The following is a 20,713-nucleotide window of genomic DNA, read 5'->3' on the forward strand; positions in this document are numbered from 1 at the left end:
GAAGTTGGAAGGCAGCTGGCTGGAACTGGAATGGAACTGGGCTGGAAGCCGGCAGGTATTCGGCTGGCTTTCAGCTTGGATGGGAACTTTTAAACCGCTACTACTGTACATACATGTGCTCACTGAAAGCACAGTTTTGCCTCAGTGTTTCATTCATGGATGCCTTTGTGTTAGTACTGTATGTTTTGTGATGGGAAATTTTAACTTTTGTACATTGTAGAGTAAAAGTGAGTTAACACTTTGTGTATGTGGCAAAACTAGTGACAGTTTTTCAAGTATGTTTGGCTTAATTTTCAAACATAGAAGGTGGAGAGAAAGCTTTATGCCTCAGTTGGGGAGTAATTACCTCATATTTCAACATTTCTAACCATAAGACATAGATAACAGACCAGGCTCAAAAACACTGGCTGTTTTTTTTTTTTTTTTTTTTTTTTACACTACTCACCATCGAAAACTGTAATACAGTTGAGTATTCAGGTTGCTGTTGAAAGCAGATGTCATCAGTCCTGCTTATTTGTATTTTGTATAAAACAACTAGTTTTAAACATTTTTTCAGTTGAAATCTATACAACAGTTTTCAAATGTTGATTCTCATTATGAACATAGGGTGTACGGCCTAATTTCCATGTTGTTGAACAGCTGTAGTTAAAGGAAATATTGTAATTTAAGGAGTTAAAGCCTGTCAACACACAAAAATGACTAATCATGCTGCTGACATAATGTTAGAGAAAAATTGATTAATTTTTTTTGTGAAAGGTAGGTTTATAAAGGTAAAGTTTGGGATTTTCTCAAATGTCATGATCAACATGTTCACAACTGTGTCTGATATACAGTCACATTTTAATTAATTAATTAATAATTTATTTATTTAAATTCTTATTATGAAGTAGTAATTATGCACAACTGTGTGGTAACACCATTTCAAGAAGACTAAATGTGCACAGCTTGGACAACATCTACATTTTTTCTTGTCCTGAAGCATCTTTGGATCAACCAACCAAATACCCTACTCTGATGATGCAAGAAAAAGGCAATCACCAACAAAAAGTATCTCACTCTTAATTAAAAAAGCTTGCATAGTTGCACACACACACACACACACACACACACATATACCACCTTTAAAACTTTGTCTTGCTCACATTCATTCAGTGTTTGGTTGACCAATAAACCAAAACCTCCTCTATATTCTGACAACTGTGCAGTAGGCCAAGACATCATGAATAACTTATTTAAATAATTTATGATGTCATTCAAGATAGTTTTTAATAAGTACAAGCAGAATATATTTATTCTCAAAATTCCATTGATATAATTGTAAATTAAGTAGTTTTATTATTAAAGAACTGACATATGTGACTTGTCATTGAAGGAAAGGTCAGGAATCACACAGTATGTGACTGTAATTTAAATTAATCACTAATATAATTTGCTATACACCTGTGTTTGTAGTAATGATGTGTTTTAAAATGTCTTGGAAAAAAATCATTTGCTTGTCTTGATCATTTGGCCTTGAAAGTTTTAAAAATTTAATTTTGACTTGCTGAACACTGCAATGGCTTTATATTTCCACTAGATGCCTCACTTCAGTTTTCGATGTTATTCGATGTTATGCACTCCATCCGCTAGGGGGCGGCATTTGACCGTAACCATCTGTGACTATTTTGTAGAGCAAGACAAAGTCGCTGCGGCTTTTTTGGTTTAGTCTCGGTCGATGGAAGACCGACACCTCGTATAGGAGGGAGAGTTCGCTGTGCTTCAACTCCGCGGGACTACATATCTGCTGCAATGTTGACACAGAGCTGAAACTATAAATTTACCGGTTCTGATACATGACAGGTAACTTTTATTTATTTATGTATTTTGTTTAACAACTTCGTTTTGTCTCATGTTGTTAGCTTAGCTAAAACTACAGATTGCTCTTCGTTTACGTTTGTGGTTAGCTAAACGTCTGCGATGACTAATGTGCTTCTGTGGAAAATTCGTAATGTCTATGCCGACATACACTGACTAATAAAACACGAAAGCGATAGTGTACGTGATCTGAGTTTTTATATCTTTCTCTTTTGTGGGAAGTTATTCTGAATTTTCTAGTCAATCTAGTTGTTAGCTAGTTAGCTTGCCTGGGCTTGTCCGACACGCAGCCAAGACACGCACACGGACCAGACTGCTGTCATTTGTCAGGATCTTATAATCTTTGCACCTGAAGTGGCATGTGTTTGCAAACACGCGGTTAAGGACATTAAACATGTCTTTAGAGGTAAAGTAAGGATTTTAAGACCTTCTGAGATAAAAGCGTTAGCAAGCTAACGAGACTGCACAGTGGTTCATCCAGGAAGAGGAGTCACACTTCCCAAGCGATCTTTATATAACTATGCATTTCTCGGTGTAAAACGCAATTATGGGCCATGACCACACTTTTTTTCTTTTCTTTTTTTTAACTTATTCTTTTTCAGTTTTTATGTTTTGTCTTAGCTATACTCAAATTTGGTGCTAGAATGGTATTTACATCTGGTCACGAACGAGTGTGATTTGTCGCTGAAATAATGCTGCTGCTTAAATAATTTCAGAAAATTTGTTTTCCTTATAAAGACAAACGGGTACAAGAAAGATCATGTGTGTACCTGTGTCTGTTTATTTTTTAATATACCTTAACACGACTTAATAAATTTGAATAAGTCTTACAATGATAAAAAGAGGAACTGTGTAATGAAAGTGTTAAAATGTGGCATGACAGATTATATAGTTACAATTCAGAGTCACAGCTGTTAACCCGCCTTCTTTTCCCTGGGAAAACTGTCATAAAAGCTCTTAAGATACCAAGCAGTTGTTTAAACAGTGACCATAGTTGTGAACTTGAGCCACTGCCATTTTGTTTTGCTGGAATTGTAGCAATTTACAAAAGTTTCTTCTCTTTCCAGTATACCCTAGGCATGGAGCTCCACAAATCTGTGACCTTGTGGATATTTTGTTTGTGCCTCATTGGAGAAAGTGTGACTGAAAAGCAAAGTTCACCCACTCCAGACAGTCAAATAGTTGAAAACGGTTTGTCAGGTGAGTAATCAGTTGTGGCCTTAATATGTTGTTGTGTTGTAAAAAGCTAATTGTAGCCTCATTTAAACTAAGTTGACACACACACACACACACACTATAGATTGACGGAGTATTACAGTTCATGCCACATCTTTGTTTCTGTCCAGACACTAAATGTAGCCATGCTGAGAATAGTACAGCTGGCATTTGTCATTAAGCCCTGTCCTCCAGCCACCTAGTTAAACTGGAGGTAATTGAGCTAATGCTTAATGGGCTACATGACAGAGTTCAAGAAGCCACTATATCAGAATGTGATATTTAAGATTCTGAATTATTTTTAGGCAGGCCCTAGAAAATTTGCTTTAAACATGCCTAACTACCTTTTGCTTATTTAATGTTAATTTCTTTTCTGTCTCTTTGGTTTTTACCTGTTTCTGTCCATGAAGCAATTTTGCATGAGTAACAGTAGAAATTGCATTAGTCAAGTATGAGTTATGCTTATGACATAGACAAAACTGTGGTTGAACAGAAAAATAGCATCTGTTAGTAAAGTGTGCATTTTTATTGTAAATTTGTATTTGTTGTACTTCTTGCAAAGACACATAACTAACTTGTTCAGATGTGATCTTTGTCAGTGTTAAAGCGAGAACTGTTAAAACATTGTCAAACCCCTCACAAATAATAGTTCAAATATACTTAATATACAAACACATTTATTACTGCCAATAGTCTCCACAGGCCACTACATGAAAAAGAATTTGTTTGATTCGATGGCATGCTCAAAACTTGATGGGTATCCTGTATGGAAATAGGATATAGTAACGGTTGTAGTCATGAGGTGGTAAAGTTATATAGTGTGTTCATCATCTACACACAGGCACACAGAATGGCTTACATAACTTGAGCTCTTCAAAAAACAGAAAAGAAAAAGTCAGGCTGAATGGTATGTAAATATCCCATATATTTTGCTTCCAGGGGTTTGCAAGCCAAATGAGAAAAAGAGTCTTTTGTGTGTGTTAGAAAGTTGCAGGTTGTAGACTTTTCACCGACTGTTATTTTTTGTGTAACATGGAAAGTGAGTGAGTCATTGTCTTTGTGGTATGTGGCTTTGCAGGTTTACTACGACTGAAAAGCTAGCACACTTGGGCTTAAAAATAAACTTTTCGATACATGTATATTCACAATGTGCATCCAGCCTTCCTGGTTTTAGTTTGATGGTTTCACCTTAGGCTCAATTTGCCAACTACAAAAATGTTAACAGAGGCATGCATTAATGGAAACGGTGATAAGGAGAGTAATCAGTGCTATGCTTTACATCTGTTTTGTGTCTCTAACTGTTGAGTTTACCTGTCAAAAAGAGGAATGAAAAGCAAACACAGACTGGTATGAGTTAATGAGTGGGTAAAAGCAATACTCTGTAAATTCCAGTTCAATGCAAACCAAATGCCTTTATTATACACAATCGTGTGGGTGAGCGTGACTAATAAAGGAGCAGCATCAGTGGAGATTTGTGGACCTCGGCAGAGTAATTTATGAAAGGGGAAGTGAGGTTATATTCATAGACTGCTGCAACATAACGTTTCTAGGATGATGAAAATAGCACTGATGGTGATCGTTGGCTGGGAAGTCCGTCCCCCCAAGTTTTAAACCAAAAACAAACCATAAAAAATAAAATCAAGTGCTTTATTTAATAAAATGCCGGTGTTGTGTTAAGAAAAGTTCTATACAACTGTTTCTGCTGTAGGTTTTGGTTGCTCGAAAACCAAGGCTCACACCCAGTTAAAAGATCTAGATTATTATTTCATGTTGGCAGGCAAGGCCACACTTTTCATTAACCCTGGCCTTCATCTTCCTCTTTTCAGGTTATAATGCAATAAAACTACACAAAAACATACTGTGTTTGGCAAATGCTTAATATATGGCTTTATTTAACTGGGAAGTGTCTGGGAGGAAACAGCAGCTGTAGAAGAAAAAAGTTTATTGAAGAAAGACCATTTGAATTGCTGTTTTTTTTTAATGACTAACTATGCTGCTTTACATTAAACCATAAGAATACTGGGATATTACAAGACTGTCATGCTATTTGATGCGACTCCTGAGTGTCTGTAGTCCATGCCGAAAAATGTTTCCTCTTTATGGGAGTGGTAGGATTATCTGATCTGTTGCAGAGGATTTGTAATCTCTCAGGAAGTACAGTAGAGAAAACACAGCAGGCAGATGGGCACATTAAAGAGAGGCGAGCATTTCTAAATAATTCATTTCTGAGAGACCTACTTAAAAATTTCTTTAAAAAAAGTTGGATCTTAGTCAAAAAGCCATTTTTAACATTAAACAGAGTCGTAAAATCCAAACTGAAGATACATATATGACACAAAAACCACCTCAGATCATAAGTCTTCACATTTCTGACAGATACTGTCAGGCAATACTTGGGAAGTCTGTAAGGTAAGCCTTATATAAACAACACTTTCTCTTCAGCCTTGGAATTTGCACCTTAGTTTTTTCTGCAGTACTTACTTTCTTTTCCTCTCTTCCTTCAATAATGTCTCCTTTTTTTGATTCTTTGCTGAATCAGCCATGCACATTCAAAACGACCAGTTTGTTTATTCATGCTTCAAATAAAGAAGACTTATTTTTTTAACCTCATTATTGTTCAAAATAAAATAACCATCAATGTGTATATGTAATGATCAAAAGACAATCCTTTAAAATGAGCTTTTGAGAGCGACGCTGTAGATATTGGGATACATGCAATCTTTTTTTGCTGGTGCACCCAAATGGAAAAGTTAGGCGCACCCGTGCAACCAATGCTAAAAGTTAGCTTGGAGGTTTCATTAGGGTTTCATTGTAAAAATATGCTCAAGTTTGGTTATTTTCAGAAAAAATATGTGCAATACCAAACTAAACTGCATTAAAAACATAGTTTGTTAAATATGGTTTTAAACGGGCATAGAGAAGAATTTTGATTTTGTAGAAATTTTACATGTTTATATTGCATGAAAATTTTTTGACTTATAAGTTGCATTTTAAACACTAATATGATCAAATTTTTTGCCCACCAGACCTCTGTCGATTTGACGAGCCACTGTGCAAAGACGACAATGCCGTTCTGAGCTTTGAGGCTATTCGTAGTATCCATAAGCAGATGGACGATGATGCAAACGGCAATGTAGATGTGGCAGAGACAGACGGGGTAAGTACCAGACTAAAATGTCATGAACAAGAGCTGCTGCACTGTTGGAGGAACATACCGCCACAAAGATGCTATTTTTTCTGTTTCAAGAATCTTAAAGATGCCATTATTGAAATGTTATACTATTTCTCTTGTTATAAGGAGTAGCTGCTGAGATGGTCAAATTACTGTAGCCCTTTGACAGGTCAATTTATCCTGTTTGCACAGAGTACTCTTTTGCCAAATAAGTAACTAATTGATCCAACAATGTCTTTTTATAACTGCCATACTTGCTGCAAGCTATTTACATGAAACCTGGCGTTTCTCTACAATACACTGACGTTTTATGAAAGCACTACCTCTTGATGTCTGCTCTCAGTAGTCAGGTCTTTACATTTTAGTTGTAAAAGCTACATTGGCTTGCAGACATTAGTGCTTGCAGTCTGTTTATTTTACTCATTGAGCTTTATTCTTAACTGCTGTTTGTTCCTCTGCTGGACCCTTGATTTTGTTTTGATTTAGTCTGGGACCAGACCAAAGCAGCCTGTTATTCTTTTACCTTAAGGACATAGTCATGTATGTCAGTTGGCTCTTCTAAAAAAAAGTAAGTACGGTACAGTGAGCACTCGTACAAATAGTGATTTTGAGCTTGTAAATTGCTAGAAAGCATTCCTTCTTTTCTTATATACTGTAATTGAGTAAAGAGTATAATTGATTTTATTATGACCAAGATCAAAGATCACATCTGGCTTCAGAAATAAGTTTCAGGTCTTGGTCGCATTATACAGGTCCTGTTCATCTTCCTATAAAGTATTTTCCTGAGTCCAGTATTTTGCCTGAAGGCTTACAAGCTTTCTACAATGTAGTGAAATACTCCTACAACAATCTACTAAGAAATGACTTAGAACTATCTTTCGCCCATCTTTCATGACTCCACTTTAGTGGGAGTGCTAGATGTGACGAGAGGCTCTATTTTGTTAAGACCTAGTGAGTAGTTTAGTAGTTTATGCCTACGGTATAATAGGCAATCATTGGTCAAAAAGTGACAACTACGTTTCTAGTGAGAGCAAAAGAGGAAGAGTGAGTAAAGCAGTATCACCACTTAGATCTGTGGGGAGGATGTTAAATATGGTGGAAATTATGATTGACATCATTTAATGACTGTGACTCTGGTGCATTAGTGCAACAAATAGGAAAAAAGAGAAAGGGAACTTGTTTCAAGTGATTGACAATGTCGGAAGAGGATATCACCAGACTGTCAGAATAAACAGTTTATCAGACGAGAAATGGGGTTCTTGTGCTTAACACCTTCAACCCTACTTTGGCAGAATACTATGGCTCTTTTACTCATTTCGCAGCATAATTTAAATTCACCCCTAGAGAAAGCTTTGCACATCGATGCAAAGTTTTTTGAGTTGTCACTTTTGTTTTATGAAGCTTGTCCACTTGTTATAGAATACAAGGTAATGCCGTCCCTTTGTGTTATAACAGGAAGGCAGTGATAACTAGTGGGCCAGTTACATCGTAGCTACCACAGCTCTGAGGGTAAACTTGCTGCTGATAGCAAACAGTGAGGGTTTTAACAGATCTGTCCAATTGCTTGTGTTTTTCAGCCTTTAATTTGCCACCTGTCTGGACTTTCTGTTTACAATAGTTGGAATATATTTATGTATTAGTTCAATAGCTCTTTGGATCGATTGTGGGTTTTCTGGAAAAGTACAGTGACGGTGGGGAGGGACAAATTAATTTTTTGCTTTTGTACACACAACACGTTTTTTTGTCTGAAGTGTTGAAGTTAAAGGTTTGCTTGTTTAATATGAAACTTTATTCATATAGTGCTAATTCACAACAAAGTCATCTCAGGGCACTTTACTGACAAAATCAGTTCAAGCCAATTCAATGTGATCCAGTCAGTATTCATACAAGCCAATAAAATCTAATATAGATATAAATAATATCTAGATTATTGGATAAATGTTTAATATCAGAATACTGCTGCAGTCTATAGGATCACAGAATTTGTTTTTTTTTTCTTTTGTTTTTTATTTTAATGTCTCTGTCTGGTCTCCAGTTATTGGTGATCATGTGTTAAATAATTATTAACAAGTGAGGAGGAAGGAAGTTGCTGTTTCAGATCATTAAACAGTGAGTGAAAAACCTTGGAACATTTTTGAGATTATTATTGGCTTATGTTACTTTCACAGAAAGTATGAGGTCAGTAAGAGAGTTCATCTTCAACTTGCTTACAACAAATCTAGCCCTAAACTTTATATAAAAAGGTTTCTACTCTGACATTTCAATGAGTAAAACCCAACAGCTTAGATGGTTGTTAGTTAATTTTTATTTATAGCTAATGGAACATTAGCTAAGATATTAATGTTTTTATTATTGAACCCAGAAAGCTAAAACATATCAGTAAGTGCTTGACTCTTTTCCTGCATGGTCAGATAAAGTCAGCAGTTTAGTCCTGTTTGTTTAACCTTTGTATGTGATGATCATTTTTTGTAATGATTGCAAATGTCCTTGTCATCTTTCAGTTCCTCAGAGAGGATCTTAACTACCATGACCCCAAGGCTAAGCACAACAGCTTCCACGGGGATGACCAGTTCATCAGCGTGGAGGACTTGTGGAACGCGTGGAAAGTTTCTGAAGGTACTGCTGTGAAGTACAAACAGTTCTCTCTGTCAGACCTACTTTCCAGTATGAGCTGTGGACATCAGTTCTTGCTTTTGTTAATTAGGCTTTTAATTTCTGCTTGAAATTGTGTTTCTCTCTCTCTCTCTCTCTCTCTCTCTCTCTCTCTCTCTCTCTCTCTCTCTCTCTTTGATAGAAAACTCAGTTTGACTTTGACAATCAGTCTTGGAAGGAGTTTTTGAAAGCCTTTATATTCATGCAGTCATGTTAAAACATGTCAGTTTGCACATAAAATATTAATGGGAATTCTGAAATATGAAGGGAAAAAAAGGAGATAACATGAACTTGGTTATTTTTGCTTCTTGGAAATTAAGGTGGCCAGTAGTGTTTTACACTAAAGCATAACTCCTGTGTTATGTATGCAGCGTACTTACTGGCCACAATTCTTTCTATTACAATGTGTAACATAGCCTCCACCACTTTTCTTCAACAATGCTGTGCAGCCAAGTTTATTTGCACCAAATCAGTTAATGAAAATGTGCCTGAGGCCCATTTTCTACATAGCGACAATTCAAAAGATCACATGATAATTTGATTAAAGCGTGGTTTCTCTGACTGGGAGTGTCATTACCCCGCTTAACCTGCTCACTCTCTACAAGAGGAGCAAGGCAGTTGATCAGATTCTTTGTTGGGCAAAGAGCAGCCGTCTTATCAGCCGCTGATATTTGCAGAGTGGACATCATTGAATCTGTCAGCACGAAATTCACATCTGCTTTGTTCTGCTTTGACTATCTGTGTGGCTGGTCTGTCATCTAATCAGAGAGCTCTTTTCATGAGCTGTGCACTATGATCTGGCACTTGTGTCTCCTCACACCCTTTCCTCTGGATTCTTTCGCTCCCCTTTTTGCTTGCAGTGCTGGCTTACCCTGCATTGCAGTTTCTTGACAAAGCTCTAGGGATTCGAGCAAAGAAAGGGTTTTTGTTTGAGGAAACACGATATTAACACAGACAACCCACATTTAAGACTCTGCCAGGAGCTTGGGTGCAGATTAGCCTTACGCAATTATACTGGTCAGACCTGTGCAGGCTATTCTTTAGGGTGTTTCACAGATCATTTCTGATAAGAGTGGACCAAGTGCATCTTTATGTATTTTGTCGAGCATTATGTAAATAGATATGAATGAATAAATAAATACAGTGAATTGATTTGAATGAATAACTGACTAGCTGAGGTCTGCTTTTCTGTCTCCTTGCGTCTTCCATGAAGATCTTAAGCAGGCCCATGTTAAAACCATCTTAAATTCTTACTCATTTTAAGGACTTTTGCCTTTAGGTTGTTCATAAGCAAGTGAAGCATTAAGAATATTAATATCAAATGGACTGTGTATATGCTGACCACACATGGTTAAACATTTAAGTCCTGCTCAGCATTTCTCTTCAAACTAGTTAGTTACACTAGAGCAAAAACGTAACACATTGATGTTATTTTGTTATTGCACTGTAACTTCATCAGTGTTTTGTTGGCATATATTGAGCTACAATTATGAAGTGTAACTATATATTTTGCTTGTTCTGTTTGCCCTCAGTGTATAATTGGACTGTGGATGAGGTGGTGGAGTGGCTCATCACCTATGTTGAACTGCCGCAATATGTGGATGCATTTCGCAAGATGAATTTTAATGGAAGTGCTATGCCAAGGTGAGAGACCTCATATTTTATTTCAACACCTTCAGCCTGCCACGGTTTATTGTAAAAAAGTGTATAATGACACATTTCAGTTTTCACTGGGGTAACATTATTATGTACTGAAAAATGAAAATTTAAACTTCAATACATGGGTATAATGATTAATTTAATGTAAATACTTCCAGCAATTACAGCATGTCTAAATTCCCCTTATTTCCTACATTTGCTTTGAATTCATGTTATGGTTAACATATTCAATCTTCATTTATGCTTAATGTATGGCTGGTTGTAGTTTTTTAGGTTTGTGAAGGGATCACTTTACACAGAGCACAAAAATAGATTACACCCTTAATTTTTTTCTTCCTACTTCCTGTAAAATGAACATGTGTCTGCTCTCTCTCAGGCTTGCTGTAAAGAACACCACTCTGACACACACTATTCTGAAGATTTTGGATCGCAGCCACGTGCAAAAGTTGCAGCTGAAAGCGTTGGACACTGTACTTTTTGGAGCACCCATGAGTATGTAAAGTTATTCCTCTTACTTTCTTTTTTTTTTATCTTAAATTATTGTTGCTATTGTGATTTGTACTGTCCTTTGTAAGGATAAGCTTTTTAAGCTGTAGGCACTCTAAATATGGGAATGACATTTACTGCTTGTGTAGGTAGGCTGAAATACTTCTTTGTGACCCAAATTACCACTATCTTAATAAGATACTGTTACAGATGCACATGTTTTTTGTTTTTTCTTTATTGATCGACTGCAAGATGTGTCATTTGTTCTAGAACAGTTGATTAGTTAATTCAATCATTTTTGGTCACTTAGAGGTGAATGAAAAAGAAAAAAAAATTGCAACAGAACTCCATGGATGATAAGATTTGTCATGGATGTAAGTAAAAGAAAAAGAGATCCTTAATTTTAAGGTACTGGAGGACGAATGCATGTTTATTTTAACACAAAAGTGGTGAAATGAAGAGAGCCCAGTCGAGACAATAGTGAGTTTACCCTTGTAAACTATTGGCTTGCTAATTCATCATGGAGCAGATTTTTGAGTTATATCCTAAACATTTAAAAATGTGTCTCAAGTATTGATGTGACAGCACAAAAATACTAGTGGCAGTAATTGAAGGTACAAATATAAATTAAACTAAATGTTTGTTTACACACTCTTGACATAAACTTAGTAATGATGATTCTGCTGATTTCCAGTTGAAGAGGAATCTATTTTAAGATTGTTTTTAGTCACCAAATTAGATTTACCCACTGATTTGGTAATTGTATTTCAACATGAAATAATAGAATTCCAACTGCTGAAGTTTGCAGTCCTTATTCTGTAGCTTTATGTTCATATATCCACTACTGACAGACCTCCTGAGAAAATTACCTTTTGACATTTGGATGTAAAATTCAACAGTTTGTTAGAAATGCCAGGGTTTCCACTAAATGTAAGTGATTATGATGCAATGCAACGGCAAAATAAAAGCCGCCACGCTTTTTAGAATTGTTGTTTTTTTGGTTTCTTTTTTCTCCCCAGATGTTACAAATGTAAATTATATTGCATGAATGATCCATGTGAACATAGTCTATATTATGCATATTTACGGATCATAACAAGAGTGTGAAATTGTACTCAGGAAGTGTGACCCTGCTTTGCAAATAATTTAATTTTGAAAAATGAACACTGGAGTCCCAACTTCCTGTCCAGTTCTGCTGCAGCTCGCTCGAGAGTGGCGGCTAAGAGGTGATAGAGTGAAGCTTCTTACGCACTTCACGAGAATTGAGAACTATGTTCTTTCTTCTCGAGTCCGCAAGAACAAGACAAAAGTTTGTTCAGGTCCGGTCAATTCATCCTCTGCCAGACACTTCGTCTGCGACGGGGCAGAATGTCTGTGACTTTATGTGCAATGTACGCTTGACTGGGTTATTTCATATTTAACATGAAACTTTCTCTGTGGCAGGCCAGAGTTGTGCACACAGCAGTGTCCATGTTTTTGAATGTGACGTAAATGTTTTCGTACTTTCTCAGCACCTCAATCAGCTGTTCATTGAAACTATCGTCAGTTAGTTACGTTTTGAAAAGCTTAACAGTATCACGGAGTTTTCTGTAATGACTCACTTTTCATGTATGTATATACAGTTATTCTGAAATGATCTCCTTCTAGCAGACTTCACTTCAGAAGCAAGCTGCTATAAAACCATGATTTTATTAATTTATCTCCTCTTGGAGTCCCTACTCAGTCGGGGCAAATTAACTTGCTGATCAGTTCATTTGAATGTGCAGCGTGAGCTATGAGACACACTGCTGTGCTGCACACTGATCAGCTATGACCACGTCCCTGTTTTGAGCTTTAAGAATGAACTCTGTGGTGATCTCAGTGACTGTTGTCCTGTTGTCTCTTGCGTATGAACGTTACCTCCGTCTTCTCTGACAACATTTCAGATGTCTTTCTTTCGGTATTTGTATTTGTATAGGTCCCGCAAAAAACCAAACAGAAATTTGTTGGAGCATGTCACATGATCAATATGAACCAGTGACATTGTCTGAAATTCAGACCAGCTAATGGGGGCCGTGCCTCAACTAAAATCCTCCCTGTTACTATAAAGTCTAGTTGCTAATACAATGAGAAATATCAAGTTGGGATGAGATTACATCGTTCAGCTGAGTCAGAGCTTTCAAATTGTACCAAACATGACAGAGTGCAGATAACCACCTCATGTTTAAAAAAAAAAAAAAAAAAAAAAAAGGCAAATTTTATGTGAAATTTAAAAATATTTGAGTTCACATGCACCATACACGTTTCAATTAAATAAACACATAAAATGTTTATTTTTGACTTTTTTTTTTACACTAGTCTAAAAACAACATGCTAAGAGACAGAAAAAAAAATCTCAAAATTGACCAGGTGATGAATTTTGGCTACTGTGTCTCACCTTAAGAATTGAGTTAGAGTTGTACTGCACTCCTTTGATTTCTTAGCACATCCCTATGTGTGTTGAGACAAATAAACATTCATCCTCTTACTCACCAGTATCATGTCTCCGTTCCTGCATTTTCTGACTTAATTAATAGGGTATGCCTCAGCTATTTTTGTGTGTGTTTTTGTTATCATAACCAGTCATTTTAAATCACTCAAATTCTGGTGCAAGCTGTAAAGAATATTTTAGTTCAACCAAACAACATTGCTGCTTTCCAAGCGCGGATAAATAATGAAGTGGAAATGTGTATGTTTGGAAGATGGTTGCTGAAAGAGCTCATCTAGTCAATAAAACAAAAAAGATTTAATGAACCTGCAAAGAAAGCAGGCATTTGCAATGCAAAAAATTTCACCGGGGCACAGGGTGTAGTGGTCTGTGTCTGGCATGTGTTATTGTGGTCATGTTTTTTTTTGTTTTTTTTTAGTTACCCTCCAAGGATGACATTAGCAAGGGCTGTCTGGCTTTGACAGTTTCTCAAAGCTAGGGTTCCCATGGTCTCACTGTGTAAAGCAGCAGCATTTTAAGACACTTTACAACAGTTTGAGCCTAAAATAGCAGACAGTTGTCTAATGATTGACCCAAGAATATCCAGATCTTGTTATTTACTGTGGTTTCTGGCCATTAAATGTCACTTATACTCTATTGGTGGCATTCCAGACACCATTGAATGTGTTGTTTATTAATGACAAATTACTTGGGCTCTGCAGATTGTAAGAACAGTGTTGTAAAAACAGCTTGAGAGCACACTTCTGTGCTAAGGCCAGTGCAATTTTAGATAAATTAATTGACTTCTAGGCCAAAACTCCATCTCTCCATCGATCCTCTCTAGCTTTTAGTTTTTGTTTTTTGTGTGTCTGTGTGTGGAATTGTGCTGATGGGCATCATTGAAAATATGGATTTTCCTTATTAGATAAATCAATCAGAGCAAAGGTTCAGTATTTCACATAAGTATGTTCTTTCAGTCAGTGTAAACCCAAGACAAATTTAGCAGCACACATGCATTTCAGGTAAATACTGTGACCTCATTTTGGGGAGTTATGTGAAGATGATCTGCATGTATCAGACAATTGGATGTTCTGTAGTTAGAAGCACAGTTGTGTTATTCTTTCACTGCAAAATTACAATAAGGGCAGAGATGTAGTTTTCAGCTCCTGCGTATATTTTATTTATTTTTTTGTTTGTTTCTAGTTCATTTGTTATTGTGATACAGTAGCAGGTGCAACTGGTTTTAGTTTCTTAAAGGGGCAGTGCACCCAAAAATGTGTTTTTTGAGCTGTAAACACAGTATTACTTAATTGTGATGAAAACAACATATGCTGTTGATAAAATTAAATTTTTTTTTTTTATGGGATTTTGTTGGTTAAAAAAAAAAAAAAAAGCTCATATTGCCATCTACAGGGTAAAACCAGGTTGTTTTTTGTGACAGGGAGGTTATCTACGTCACAGGAAAATTTTAAAAACCCTGTGGCCCCCTCCCTCCAGATGCAGATAGACAGGTCCTCGCCTTGTAGCCGAGAAAACCACGACCACCAACGCACATGGAGGGATGTGAACTTAAATGGTGTAGATTTGCTAGTTTCAGACTTCTATTCTTTCAGAGTTTTTGATTAAATATTCCTGCAATGGGATGGATTTGTGCTTTTCAGGGTGTAAAAGTAACATCGGACTTTATTCTTTACCTGCTGATCCTCATCTGGTGACAGATAGCAGCTCAAACTGTAGCAGCAGCAACTTAAGCGGCACTTCCTGCTACTGCTACAACCTGCCGCAGGTCTCCACAGCTTTCCAGATATGCTGACAGATCAGCGTAACAGCGCTAACGGCTCAGACCGATACGGTCCATGGCCACCTTGTTCTTGTGTAGCTGAGGAGATTCGGGAGGGGAAAAGTCTTCCACCTCAAAGCTGCTTTGTGAATCTCGCTTTGCGTCTTCCTAGTGAGTTGAGCTGCTGTCTGTCAATCATGTCTGCCTCTGTATCCCGACCCGCCCACTCTCCGCTCCCTGATCACCCCACACCTCCCACTCCAACCCTTGCAGTTTCAGGCATTTTTCAAATTCAGCAGTGGGTGGAGTTACGCAGAAAGTAGGGGGTGTACTTACTCTCTAAGCCCAATGAGTCCGTTTGTGATCAGGATCGTATAAACCCAGCCCACAGAATCATACACAGCCTGCCGGAGCAATAATTTATTGCAAGATTGAGAAACAGATTTGTGGCTTAAATGGTGCCCTGAGGCAAATTTTGTTCATGATGGTAAGAAAGGTATTTTGGTAAAGAAATAAATTTCCAGGGTACATATCCTTGTGATCTTATCTAAGATATTTAAAAAGAACACCTTCGTCTTTTGTGTCACTCCAGGAAGTAGAAGTTGACTTTTTTTTTCCTTTTTGCACAATCTCATGTTGGTTTTGCCTCATCATGTAACTCACGAGGCCTCAACACAGGGTGCATGTCAGGTCCTGCATGCTGTTCTTCTGACTTCCAAATGACAAATTAACTTTTTAAGCACAAACTTAATTGTCGAAACTGAGGCCAATTTGGCTTTTGTATTTAGTTCAAAGACAATCTGACTTTCCCCTTAAGCTTTTCATAAATGGAGCAGTTGCTTTTTTAGAGGGTATGACCTCTAGTAGCTCTTAAACTCTTATAAAATTTACCCAATACTCAATGTTTAGAGAAACAGATAAGATTTAATTAAAATGTTAGATTTCCTTGTTTGGTTTTCTTTGCAGAGTATGAACGTTGGTTAGCAGACTGAAATAGGCTGTGTTAAGCTGTCTTTATCATGGTCTTCTGCATTTGGCCCCCTAGCACCGCAACCTGAACTTGTGCGACTGACTCTATTTGTGTCACTCTGCAACATTTGCAGTATGACTAGGCTGTGGTCAAACTTCACACCACATCCTTGTGAAGCTTGCACATTGTTGGACTGCTTTATCTTATAATCCTGATATATGCCCTGTTGCCATATGTGGTCCTTTAAAATACATTTTAAATATCAAATGAAGGTTCATACCATGATTGTTTTGTTTATTTCCTAATAAAATCTAACTTATCTTGTTTTTTCCCACCTTTGCTTTTAGTGAATAGACATAACCACTTGAAGGACTTCATGCTGGTGGTGTCTATAGTCATAGGGATGGGTGGATGCTGGTTTGCCTACATACAGAACCGCTACTCAAAGGACCACATGAAGAAGATGATGAAAGACCTGGAGGGCCTGCAGAGAGCTGAGCAGAGTCTGCATGACCTACAACAGAAGTGAGGGTTTTTCCCACCACCTACACAACAAACTGTCAAACTATACACACCCTGCATTGTTCTTGATTTTATATATATCCTTAAATCTCACTATAAAATTTGTTATTATTGGTCTTAACATAAAAAAATAATATACGTTTATATACATGTCTGACTTGGTCCACGTTCAATTTTTCAGGACTGTGCTGCTCTAAAATGGGAAGTGGAAAATGTTAAGCTTATGAATAATCAGAGTAGTAGAATGACTCTAGATAAAGCAAAACTAAAATTTGTTACCTGTAACCCTATTTTAAAAAAATACTTTGAATTTTCCATTAATCACTGTTCAAAGCTTTTAATTGTGGAGAAAGTGCAGTTTAATTAGTCAGACCAGTTATTTTAAAGCAACTGTACACAAGGACAAATGACACCAACAGATGCTGCTTCAGGGCTTGTCAATAAGCTTTACAGCCATGTTGTAGACCCATTTTACTTGCCCATTAGCCAAACTTACTTAACTAGAAACCAAAATAAATCTAAAAAGGCTTTAGATAAATATCCGGCCTTTAAATTATAAATGTACAAATCATGTGGTTTTGACAGTTTGTGCAAGTATGAGGTCCAAAATATAAAGTAGCTACTTTGAAATTGTTGCAGGTAGTGAAAAACTGAAATTGTATGGTTCTGTATACCATTTTTAACAGTTAACATTTTATATATCAGGTTAAATTTGTGGTGCGCCATTACAAAGAAAAACATTGTGAGACTTCGAACAGCATCAAGGTGTAAGAGATGTCAGCTATATGAGGAGGAATTTTTACCTGAAGCTTAACTAGAAAGCAGTTATGTACATGCTAATTGTTACACTTACAGTTTGAAGTGTAATTATTATAGTTAAAAGTTTTTTATAGTTAGGCTCACATCAGAACAATAACAAATTAAACTCTTATTATTAGCATATTTTACAACAATACTGCACAAGACAGACATCTATTTGAACTTGTAGCAGAGGGTGTTGAGGCAAACTAAAATATACAAGTCCATGTAAAAGGTTTACAAACCAACAAAGGAAAAGAGAATGAATATAATTAAATAAAATACTATATAAAAGTATCAGAATAAAATTTATTTAAACTTGCATATATCCTTTTGTCAGAAACTCCAGATGAGTAATAAAGAACATCTCATCATTCTGCTGATTCTAGGGGCTTCAAGGAAACTTTTCCAACCTGTTTGTCATATTTCTTTGTAGTTACGCTCTGCTGCTTTTCATTTAGTACATTTAAATGCCTTATTTGAATAGCCTTTTGTTCTTCTTTTTCTCTTGTAATAATGCCTCTGTTGGATGTATGAAGGAATATTTAATACCCAAAGACCAAAGCCAGTTGGCTGCTTGGTATTCCATAGAGCAGTGTGTGTGAGATTGTAGATGTTAAAGCAAGAGAAGGGATTGGTTTTACTACTAAGGTGCTGTTAAGTAGTTTGGGATGTGTTTGTGTGTGTCTTTGAGGATTAATTAAGTCAACACATTGGTACAACAGAGTAAGATGGTCACTTAAATGTAATGAGTACAGAGTACAGTTTCTAGTTATTGAAATCAGATGTAAATGAGATACATTAGGGTAAAACCCTTTATATGACCAGTTATTTATTAGTATTTGGCTGTGTCATATTTGATAACTGAAGTAATAACAGAACTAAAATAGTTCGATGTGTTGATAATGTCCGACTTTCCAAAGAATTTTATGAATGTGCTTTAAAGCATGCACAATATCCTTTAAAATATAGTTGCTGTTTTTTTTGTATACACTACAGGTATTATGCCATTAAACCTTTATTTACAATGAAGTAACATTTGATATTTTAGTTATTTTCAGTGGTTTTTACAGAGCCTGTGTTTATTCTGCTTTTCATGAAAAACAGCCACATAACATGAAATTTAAATTTGCAGTTTTTATATTATAAAATGGGTCCAGAGACAATTCGAATGAGGACAGAAAGTTTGCTGGTTTGTCACCTTACCGCAAGTGTTTCATTTTAGGAAAGGACAAGGAATTTGAAAGAGGGGTGGAAAGTGAAAAGTGACAGTTGTTCTTCAGGGGAAGTGTGTTTTTGTTTTGTTAAAAGGATAACGCATTTGACCTGAGGTTCTGCACATAGAAACGCTGTTGGAAGGGCCAGCATGGAAAGAGTTAAACCCCTCCGGATGTCATGTTTTGTTAGATTAAAAACAAGTGAGAGGCCTATTCCCTGACTAGAGGAAGGAACAGGGACAGGCTTTGCAACATGACTGCATAACATTCCTGGCTTGATTCTTGGAGGCTCTGAACAGGGAGAAATGAGCAATTACTCTTTTGTACCTGCATTGCCCACATGAACTGGTATATGTATCAGATGGCTGTTGAGGACTGTTTAGGAAACACACTTTGGAAACTTACAGTGATATGCTTTGATTAGCATCACATAAACTAACCAGACTTTACCAGCTGAGGTTGATATTTGCTTAAGTCATGAACTCTTCATTTTCTGGATCTCCGCACTACATATTCATGAATTATGAGATGCTCTTTCTTTACAGCAGTGCAGGACAGTGAAACTGTTTTGTAGGATGAGCTTGCCAAACATGGCCAACAGAGCCATAAACTGCTGCAGTCAGGACAGATAAGTGGGGTCAAACTGGGCCTTTGATAGACGGCCAGGTCAGTCTTGAGTGTGGCTGTATACTTTGATCAGTTTAGCATGCCTGCCTCTATGGTTTTGAAATGGATCTTGACGGTGCTCTGTAGCTTGGCTAATTTCTCATCTTAATTCTCTTCTGCAGATCAAACTAGAGAACATTTTGTGAAATGTCAGTGAGTGCAGATAGTTAGTTTGCTGTGCACGTACCGTATTGCACCATAGCTGCTTGTAATACCTTATTAGCTCTTTTGGACAGTGTTTTGGTGCTTCACATAATGTACCCCGACCAGAGCAGATACTGCATTGTGCTGATGTCCTTCAAGTTTTAACCAGTGGTTCAGCATTGCAGTACAGTTAATCTGCGGCAGTGCTGTGTGCCTGAATTTAAGAGTAATCTGTTGTACAAAGTCAAAGACGGAACCACTTCTCTAGAGAAGTGAAGTTAAATTGTGATCATTTCAAATGATGATTCATTATTCATTTTTATTTAAAATCATAAAGCTTTATTATCAGTAAAGACGCTGTGCACTGACTCCTGAAAATGATTATCAGAGAACACATTTTTGATGCAGATCATTAAAATGTTCTTTTCACATGTTTTATTTACACGAGTTGCAGTCTTGTCGACAAGGTATGGTCGTGGGAAACGGTTTTTTATATTGCACAGCATTGTAAGTCAGTGATTCACAAGAAGAAAATTGCATCTCTTACACTGCATGTGTTTGAAGCTGAGTAAAAGACATATGACCTCTGTGTGTGGCTTGATTCTTTCTTCCTGATCCCCCAGCCAGCTGCTCTCTTTCCATACCTTCAAGTAGATCCTGTGGTAGTATCGAGTAGCCTGGAACAGACATGGCTTTTCTATTGGCAGACAGTGGGAGGTGGCTTTGACAAGACAAGGATTTCCTCGGTGCCTTTTAAAACACTGTCTGACACAGTCTGTGCTTTACTGATGGTAATAAGTCTGACTGCTTAGCATATCAGCCGTAGTGCTAATGCACTCACATTTGGATGTAAGTGTGGTTTGCAGATAAACATCCTGGGAGGAAAGAAAACAAGCAGCACACACATTGACATGACAGATACTCAGAACTTGGTGTGTGGGTTTGTAAGACTGATGCAGGTTTAATAACCTTGACATTAGTAATTATTTCCTGCTACAAGAGAAAAAAAATCTTTGCTGTGTTTTCTCTACAAAGCAGGTTTGTTGAAAAAGCAGATTGGTATCTCTTTTTGATACCACATTGCAGCTTTGCCAGTGCTTTTAAATTTTAGTGTGGTGGAGGTCAGGGTCTA

At 36.9% G+C, this 20,713-nt stretch overlaps 1 protein-coding gene across 4 annotated transcripts in view; it reads left to right on the forward strand.

Moving 5' to 3' along the window:
* The first annotated feature begins 1,522 nt into the window (after window positions 1-1,522).
* stim1a (stromal interaction molecule 1a) overlaps window positions 1,523-20,713 on the forward strand; it is a 28,618-nt gene continuing 9,427 nt past the window's right edge. Inside the window, exons 1-7 of one of the 4 annotated variants that reach the window (XM_041994211.1) lie at window positions 1,523-1,839; window positions 2,922-3,054; window positions 6,096-6,226; window positions 8,743-8,857; window positions 10,426-10,537; window positions 10,929-11,044; window positions 16,582-16,759. In XM_041994211.1, the coding sequence (XP_041850145.1) occupies window positions 2,934-3,054; window positions 6,096-6,226; window positions 8,743-8,857; window positions 10,426-10,537; window positions 10,929-11,044; window positions 16,582-16,759 (773 nt within the window). In that variant the 5' untranslated portion in view covers window positions 1,523-1,839; window positions 2,922-2,933. The remainder of the gene's footprint in view (window positions 1,840-2,921; window positions 3,055-6,095; window positions 6,227-8,742; window positions 8,858-10,425; window positions 10,538-10,928; window positions 11,045-16,581; window positions 16,760-20,713) is intronic. The other 3 variants (XM_041994212.1, XM_041994213.1, XM_041994214.1) reach the window with 3 other exon arrangements.

Source organism: Melanotaenia boesemani, chromosome 9, assembly GCF_017639745.1.
Source record: "Melanotaenia boesemani isolate fMelBoe1 chromosome 9, fMelBoe1.pri, whole genome shotgun sequence".
Lineage (NCBI taxonomy): Eukaryota > Metazoa > Chordata > Actinopteri > Atheriniformes > Melanotaeniidae > Melanotaenia > Melanotaenia boesemani.